The sequence below is a fragment of the Daphnia pulex genome, chromosome 7, assembly GCF_021134715.1.
Source record: "Daphnia pulex isolate KAP4 chromosome 7, ASM2113471v1".
NCBI classification, from domain to species: domain Eukaryota; kingdom Metazoa; phylum Arthropoda; class Branchiopoda; order Diplostraca; family Daphniidae; genus Daphnia; species Daphnia pulex.
In genome coordinates, this window is record NC_060023.1 from 11,285,620 (window position 1) to 11,294,358 (window position 8,739).

The 8,739-nt window shown below is 40.2% G+C and overlaps 3 protein-coding genes across 3 annotated transcripts; all 3 read right to left on the minus strand.

The window, feature by feature from the left end:
- Window positions 1–157: 157 nt before the first annotated feature.
- LOC124198733 lies at window positions 158–2,104 on the minus strand. Its single transcript, XM_046594753.1, has 2 exons — window positions 1,908–2,104; window positions 158–1,723 (listed from the first exon to the last, which is right to left on the minus strand). The coding sequence occupies exons 1-2, from the start codon at window positions 1,923–1,925 to the stop codon at window positions 275–277; spliced, it is 1,467 nt and encodes a 488-aa protein (XP_046450709.1). The 5' UTR covers window positions 1,926–2,104; the 3' UTR covers window positions 158–274.
- Window positions 2,105–3,066: 962 nt separating this feature from the next.
- LOC124198736 lies at window positions 3,067–4,763 on the minus strand. The gene is made up of 2 exons (XM_046594755.1): window positions 4,625–4,763; window positions 3,067–4,540 (listed from the first exon to the last, which is right to left on the minus strand). Exons 1-2 carry the CDS (start codon window positions 4,640–4,642, stop codon window positions 3,131–3,133), a joined length of 1,428 nt encoding a protein of 475 aa, XP_046450711.1. The 5' UTR covers window positions 4,643–4,763; the 3' UTR covers window positions 3,067–3,130.
- Window positions 4,764–6,468: 1,705 nt separating this feature from the next.
- LOC124198732 lies at window positions 6,469–8,240 on the minus strand. The gene is made up of 2 exons (XM_046594752.1): window positions 8,106–8,240; window positions 6,469–8,024 (listed from the first exon to the last, which is right to left on the minus strand). The coding sequence occupies exons 1-2, from the start codon at window positions 8,157–8,159 to the stop codon at window positions 6,564–6,566; spliced, it is 1,515 nt and encodes a 504-aa protein (XP_046450708.1). The 5' UTR covers window positions 8,160–8,240; the 3' UTR covers window positions 6,469–6,563.
- Window positions 8,241–8,739: the final 499 nt, after the last annotated feature.

An 8,739-nucleotide genomic window follows, 5' to 3' on the forward strand; every position in this document is an offset into this window, starting at 1 on the left:
CTAGCGGTCAATATTGTGACTCAAAGCATTTCAATTTTAGCCGGGCGATTTGAAACGTTTGAAATCAGACGGCATCTAGATTACATGGTTCAAATACAATTTCACTTGAAAAATCGTAAGTAATAATTGATAAATGATCAAAACAAAGTTCCTAGACTCCTTTTGAATAATGAGCTTTATTTTTGAAAACGACAAACATATTTCAGACACCATTAACCAACTCTATAGTCCAAACAACACGGCAAACAATAACACATTTTATCGCCAATTTTTTTTAGAAATTTAGTTCTTTCAAGTGCTGTCCAGCCTCGAGAAGGAGATCAAATACTTTTTGATTCGAAAAAGAGTTGCCATGAAGAGCAAACTTGTTGAACCGATGGATGCAGCGCCAAATGTAATTCAAATGGTGTCGGATGGAATTGCCGTTTTTAAGGAGGTCCTTCTGCAGTATTTTAACCAATTGCTGTCCTTTTGCTTTCATGTCATTCCACTTGGCTTCGTCAAAGTAACAACTTTGAGGGTCGCCATGATTTGGGTTATCGAACCACGGACCCTCGCCACTAAAATTAAATACCGAATGGTTATCAACAGGGCCCATTCTGCAGTGAAGCTCCGAACAGGTGCAACTAGCGGAGGCAGTTGATGACGTATAATTTAAATACATTTCCTGTTCTATTATTTTAAGTTGGTAGTCGCAATAGGCGATCGTTAGCTTCGTCTTATTCATCTTTTCCATTTTGGATGATCCGGCAGCCACGAGCGGCTGCAGCCTATCGACTACCTCTTCCATCTTCTTTCTCTCGTGCAAAACCATTTTGGTTAATAACAGCGGGGCGGTTTTCATAGTCGCCAGCACAATGAAGAAGTGATGGACCACCGCTTGCCAGGGACCCTTGTCGCTTAAGAAATCGACCGACAGTTTCCAGTTGTTGATGTTTTTCTCAACGTCTTTACCAAAAATGGACAGGAATTGTTGTTTTCTTCCGCCAGTCTCCACGGTGACGTTGCAGATCATGTCCAGTTCCTTGATTCCGTCCTTGGCTTCAATGAAATCGAGAAACATTTCAGCCACTTTTCGATCCCTGAAAAGTTGGCCGGAATCTTCCGAGTCGCCGGAGTGAGGTGTAACAACAATCGTCAGTGAAAATGGAATGCGGAATCCGAACGTGTGGTGAATGTCGTAGACGTAAATGCAATTCGAATGGCCAGTCTCTTCTTCGACCAGAAATCGGAAGTTATCTGCTTCTTTGACGTTGACGATGTAGTTGATTATTTGGTTGATAAATCTCTGATGAATTTGTCCTCCGGTTCCCAACACCAAAATTGTCCGACGTTGGGTCATACCGTTGGGTTTGCCCAATGAGAAGCGCTTGACATTTCTTGAAATCGCCCTGTTCGATAAGTTTAGAGGCGAATTGTACACGTCCATTAAGTTGGGGTTTCTTATTATCCTCTTGAATTGTCTCGAAAGCATTTCAGAGGATCGAAGGATGTTTTCGACCATTTTACCTGATGGCACTTCTGGGATTGTTGTTTTGTGACTGTACAACATTTTGCGTCTCTCCTTTTGTTTTCGGTTCTTGAACCAATTGCTCACCACTTTGTTTTCCAGCTGGAGCGATTGAGCCAGAAAAGTCATTTCCTCGACACACGGGTTTTTCTGATTTTGGAAGTGGTGTTCCAGAACGCTAATAACAGTCGGGTCTAAACGCGTCCGCGGATTCTGACAATTACGAACACAAAAACGAAATTCAGTCAAAAACGCAACGCCAAAATTGTTCGAGCACATAATAAATGGAAACAAGCTGAATTAAATCAACGCGTCATTCAAAAAACTTCTTACAAAATAATTAGGTATGAAAAAAAAAGTTAAAACAATAAAAACTCTTACAAATAAACTCACTTACAAAATTGTTCAAATACATTTTTGTTTTTGTTTTTCTCGGAATAAAATTGTTGGCTGCTGCTTGGTGGAAAGGTGATGCGCAGAATGACTTATTTCACCAGGACTTAAACACATATCCATATGTCCGGTTTCTCGGTACACGCATTACCATATCCTGGACGGCAAACCTGTCGGGGTGAAATAGGTCTCACAACTGCTAAAGCCAACAAAAGGTGTATATATATATACAAGTCTTATTCAGATTATCAATGTGGCGATGCATGTGCTATAAAATTGACACACAACTTTGTGCGTCACACTGATGCCAGAACCCAAACGGAATTTTTCCCCCCGAGAACAGCGCAAAGAGGATAACGAACGAGTTGAAATAAGCAACAACCTGCCAGCTATACAGATTTTTATCCAAAATATAATAAGGGCTCTATCCAGACCTTTCGATTCGAAAATTCTGTAGCATATGGTGTTCTTTTGGCACCGCTTCTGTGAAGGGTCAGATAAATATAGCCCCGCTCCAAATATCGATTAAGAATCACAAGAATTTTAAAAGTTAAAGATAGCTACTGAATTTGTCCAATTATTTTATGGTATCGAGGTATCAATAATAAAATAAATGGTATCAACTAAACGAAAATGAATTTATAGACGACTACGCTGCGAAAATGATGAATACGCAGTGAGTTAGTCTCCCCGTTCGCCAGCTGCGTGAACTGAACGAACTGAATCGTCAATAACATGAAAAAGGGCAGGGCCGTTTAGACTAGCAAGTGCAGCAATTTCTACCTTGGCATATGTTTCCCCTACCTCCTCTCCAAAACTAGATTTTTCAGTATCATACCCGACTACCAATAAAATTCATGCTGCCTTGTCCAACAAAAACTAGGGTATAACCTTAAATAATAAATTGTCTGAATATTATCGAGCCTAAAATTTGTCGAAACATTCAGATGATGCCTGATTTATTGCGTGTTGTCTTAATAATGTTGCATCGTTTTTAAAATTTTGTCACAGCTCATTTTAAAAAATGTATTCGGTCATTTTTGTGGACAAAAGTTGACATGATTTAATCACAGGATTTAATCACAAAATCGGTTATTTCCAATTAATTTCGCTTTAAAATGACCGAAAATCGATTAGGAGCAAATTATTTTATATCAGATCCCCACAACCCATCACAGAAATCAATTACAAAAACCGCGGGTAATTCAAAAATTTCAACATGCCTAGCTAAAAACCGATTTGTTTCAGCAACTCTTCGGCTTTGGAAAGAATGTCGAATATCTTTTGAGAAAATAAAGAGTTCCCGTGAAGAGCGACGCTGTTGAGCCACTGGATGGAACGCCAAGTCAAATGGAAATTATCTTGCATGGACGTCCCGCTTCTAAGCAGGTCAGTCTCCAGCGTCTTGACCAAGTTTTGTCCCTTGAATATGGAAGCCTTCCATTTCATTTCAGCTACGTGATAATCTTGATGGCTATTGATGTTTTGGTCGCTGTTAAAGTTCATTTCGTATTCCGTGACTGGGGACTCTCTTTTCAAGTTGTCCAGGGATAAGGAATGAACTTTTTTATTGATTAATTCAACCTGCCATTGGTAGTACTGAATCAATTCCTTCGCATTGTTCAACTCTTCCATTTTGGCCAAGACTGAGGTGACGAGAGATTGGAGCATTTCCATAATTCCTTCCAACTTCTTTCGCTCTTCCAACACCAGTTTGGTCAGAATCAAAGATTTCGGCTTCATCGTTGATAAAACAGAAAAGAAATGCTGAATGACCGTGTTCCAGGAACGGCTGTCGCTTACAAAACTCTCAGTCAGTTCCCAATTATTGATGTTGTCCGCCACGTCATTGCCGAAAATGGACAAGAACGGCCGTCGGTGGTTGTCATTAGTGTTGTTGATCACCAAGTTACAGATCATGTCCAGTTCCTGGATGCCATTTTTCTCTTCCAGAAATCGGTTGAAAACGACAGCCACTTTTTGATCCCTGAAAAGTTGTCCGGAATCATCCGCCGAGTCGCCGGAATAAGAAACGACAACAATCGTCAGTGAGTAAGGAATGCGGAATCCATCGGCGTGGTGGATGTCGTAGACGGAAATGCAATTCGTCTGGCCAGAATTGCCAGCGTGCTCGTCGACCAGCTGAAATCGGAATTTGTCGTCTTCTTTGACGTTGACAATGTAGTTGATGAGTTGGTTGATGAACTTCTGATGGACCAGTCCTCTGTTTCCCAGCACCAAAACTGTCCGACGTTGTTGGGTCATACCGTTGGGTTTGCCCAAAGAGAAGCGTCTGACATTTGCGTTTGATAAGAAATTGCCAAACGAATCGACTCCATGGCGGTGCTGACTTATCTCACGAGTCGCAAGCGATTCACCGACTCTTTCGTGATTTGGTTCAACTGGGACCATCCTTATTATCGATGTTGACGTAGTGCACGTTCGAGAGCTCTTCTCCTTTTGTCTGCGGTTGTAGAACCAGACACGCACCACCTTGTTATCCAGCTGGAGCGATTCTGCCAAACCAGCGATCTCTATTATAGATGGCTTGTTTTGCATGAGGAAATACTGCTCGAGTGCTTTCTTGGCCGGCCACTTGATCAATGTTCTCTGCTTCCGATTGAACGGATTTCGATACTGTATAATTGTGTGTATATACGTACTGGTTAAAGATAAAATTGTCTGACACACGACACAGGAATAGCTTTGAGATAGACTTACAATTGCTTTTTCGCTCATTTTCGTTTAGAGTTGAAATGATTCAAGAGATAAAATTATTATGCTACTTGATCGAATGGTGGTCTCCCTGTGTTTGAGACTCATTTCCTAAAAAAAACTGTTTAGTTCTGTTTGTTTGTTTTTTTGCGTGCTATAATCGACGAATGTGTGTTGCTTTTCATCGCCCCCCCCCCCCCCTGTCGTTCAAGTGAGACTTTCCTCCTATTTTTTCCTTATTCATCACCTCGATGAAAAAAATAGATTACGAATATGCCAGAACTGTATGGACCAGACGTGCAGTTGTTGCATGTAAAATGCAAACCAAGCGCTAAACTATATACAGGTACACTCTGAAACGAAAAGCTGGTCTAGACTTTATTCGTCTATAGCTCAACTAAATTTTCATGCTGTAGAGAAAATCGATAAAAATTCACTAATGAGTTTCTTCTATTTCACAAAATTCAAAGGGGAACAAAACCAATTTGCTAGGTGCTGTCATTGATTTTGATTTGTCTTACAGAGATCAGAAATTATTGGAGAACCTGCTACTGAAATTTCCGTAAATAAATTATAATTTTTCTTTTAAATACATTATAATTGCCCAACACATATTACACGACAAAGAAAAAATTCAAAAGTGCTTTAAATCTTTAATGAAATATTGACAATGACGCAGCAGAAATATAGAAAATTGGCAACGGTTCGTCTGCCGGTTTGTCCATTTCGATTTTGGGGACTTGCTTAACAAAAGACATTCGGTTTCTCGGTAGCAACCAGGCAAAGTTGTTAGCCTTTCTTGTCGTCATTAGTCTCAATCCTCAAATATTTTCTTCCCTATACTTAACTACTTAGCAAAAGTAGATCTTAACTTATCGAACTGCACCATGTGAAAGGATTACACATGCAACTTATTGGATATTCCCAGTGCGGAAGATTTAGCGATTGCCAGGCTTCACGTTTCCACCATGTCTTACCCTCAACAAAGAACAAATGAGCCTCTACACGTAAGTCTCCATTAAGTTTTACCTATATTAATGAGTGTGTGTTCGTGTGTGTGCACATGTGCTTACATAATGCTGGTAGTCCAAAATTTTAAAAACCTGATACGTAGAGTGACATCTCTTGTCCAATTCAGTTACAAAAATGTGCTGCACGTGTACCAGAAATTTGGAATGTTAAAAAAAATAGGAAATTTGTTTTGTTTTTATTTCGTTTACTGGCAGGAACTGTAAATAATCAGGTGTTAAATTATTATGTAAGTTTTGTTGAAAACATTTAATTGTGGGCCTATACAACGACATACAACGTCACACGAACTACATTAAATTAGCACCTGCACAAATCAAAATAATTACATTTCGAATCCGAATCAACCGAATTCTCAATAATTTTCTCTTAATTTACTCACAAGTAACTATTTCACGTGCATTTGCGAGTTACTACTAGTTAGTAGTTAGTTAGTAAATATCCATTTGGAGATATATTTCACCGCCAACCACCAACACCAGATGTGGGAAAATTGTAAATGCTTGGCGGGACACAAAATAACGACAAAAAAATTGAATAAAGGTTCCCGAAAGCAGTGAAAGGATGTGTCACGCCACCCACTGTCTGTTTATTTTTTTTTTCGAGGCTATACAGTAGCAAACGGTTCCAACTTAAGGATAAACATTTCTGAGACACGCAGTTATTCTATATAACCATGCCATGCTACATTTCCGTATGTATTGGGCACACTTGTGCCGGAAACGAATGGACTTGTTCAATAATTGACCAAACCCAGTTGGCTTCCAAAAATGTAATTTTTTAGTTTTGTCTTCTGCACTTCCAGCGATTAGTATATTTCACATTCTTAAAAATTTCCAGTCATTATAGTATATTTCATATTCGTAAAACATTTTTGGTACACTCAGAAATCGACATGCTGTGTCCTCGTCAAAATTTAATTTTTCGTTTTCTTTAGATTTTCCAGTTGCTCATTGAAGCCGAGTTCTTGCAAATGTTGCTCGGCGTCAAAGAGAAGATCGAATACCTTTTGTGTCAAAAACGAATTTCCATGAAGTGCCATGATGTTCAGCTGCCGAATGCAACACCAAGTCGACTGGAAATGTTCCAGCACAGCTGTTCCATTCAGAAAGAGGTCACTTTGCAACTTTCTGACTGAATATTGGCCTTTGGAGTTGATGTCTTTCAACTTCTTTTCAGCTTTGAAATAGATTTTGTAGATGTCGTTGTCATAGAGCTGCCGACTGCTGATACCAACGTAGTTCTCTTGAGGGATCGGTGAGAATCTCGTGATGGTTGACGTAGCCGAAAGATTCGGGAGAAAATAGCTGTAATTTATCTGGTTGATTTCGTATTCCATTTCGTGTTCGATTTGCGTTTGGGAACATTTGATTATTTCCTTCATTTTGTTAATCTCTTCCATTTTTATAGATGCGTTAGTAAGCAACGATTCCAGTCCATTTAGCCTTGCTGCCATCTTCTTTCTCCCATCCAACACCAATTTTGTGAATAACACAGACTTGGGCTGCATTGTCGCCAGCACAGTGAAGAAGTGATGGACCACCGCTTGCCATGGCCCGTTGTCACTCAAGAAATCGACCGACAGTTTCCAGTTGTTGATGTTTTTCTCAACATCTTTACCGAAAATGGACAAGAACGGCTGTTTTATTCCGCCAGTCTCCACGGTGACGTTGCAGATCATGTCCAGTTCCTTGATTCCGTCCTTGGCTTCAATGAAATCGAGAAACATTTCAGCCACTTTTCGATCCCTGAAAAGTTGGCCGGAATCTTCCGAGTCGCCGGAGTAAGGCGTGACAACAATCGTCAGTGAAAATGGAATGCGGAATCCGACCGTGTGGTGAATGTTGTAGACGGAAATGCAATTGGAATGGCCATCGCCATCCTCGTCGACCAGCTGGAATCGAAACTTGTCCTTTTCTTGGACGCCTACGATGTAGTTGATTATTTGGTTGATGAATTTCTGGTGCACCAATCCGTTTTCAGTCGCCATGAAAATTGCCGTTCGGGTTAGCATTTCTGGGTTTGGCTTACCGAAACCAAAACGCTTGAAATGGCTGGCATGTCCGGTGAAGTGAAGTGGAAAACTAAATAGATCCATCCCGTTCGTCTGGCTGCGTCCGGCCTTCTTCTTTGATTGTGTCACCAGCATTTCGGCGAATCGAATTCCTACAACACCTGACCATATCTTGCGTTTCTCCTTTTGTCGACGATTGCTGAACCAAAGGTGCACCACTTTCCTCTCCAACTTGAGCGATTCCGCAAGAAAATCGATTTCCCGGTCGGTCGGTACATTTTCCTTGCGAAAATAGATCTCCAAAGCGGCATTGATCCTCATCCAAAAAGACGTCCGTTGGTCACGACTAAACGGGTTGGAAATCTTAAAAAGGAATGGTGAGGAACAGCGATTAGGTTCCCATTTTTCACTAAACAAAATTATTTAATTAAACATTTAATTTACCAAGGTATTCCGAGACATTTTGTGCTGCTGCTGCTTCGTCAGGTGTCTAAACATCTACTAAGGAGTGTAAGGAATAGCAGTTCATTTGCGTCACATGCCCCAGATAGGCGACGAATGTGCCACAGTGTTTTTTTTTCGCCGGGGTAATGTGACAACTGCCGGAATGCGAGAAATATGTTTTCCCAATGGTTTGGTGGACACTTGAGGACAATAGATATCAATCGCTTATGTTATTGTAGTTGCTGTCTATCGTCTGTATGTGATAAATATTATTAAATAATATTATTAAAAGGCTATCTAACACACTGTAATTTAGGTGGTGTGCCTTAACCTAGCATTTTTCTATTAATAAGTAGACCTATATTTGTCAATCAAGAAGAAACATGATTTTAAGCTAATTGTTAACCAAATTAATTTGGACTGTTTTTTCTTAAATTTTGGCAGTTATATCCGGAAAAAGGAAAGGTTATCCAGAAGACTCGTTGGTGACAGTTGCTGATAAGCAGGTGATGAATAGCTTGTCATATTTTGGGCGAGCGCCCAAAAAGTTAGTCATAGACGTTGCATGCTTAAAAATGTCGAATCACCCCGTTTCTTTGTGTCCGCTTTTATATGACGACTTTACCGCGTCGCA

Excerpts from the sequence above, each read along its gene's own strand:
- LOC124198732 (XM_046594752.1), bottom strand. The coding sequence starts at position 8,159 with ATGTTTAGACACCTGACGAAGCAGCAGCAGCACAAAATGTCTCGGAAT. Across the intron at positions 8,025-8,105 it reads AAATGTCTCGGAATACCTTG|ATTTCCAACCCGTTTAGTCG; the intron begins GTAAATTAAATG and ends TTCCTTTTTAAG.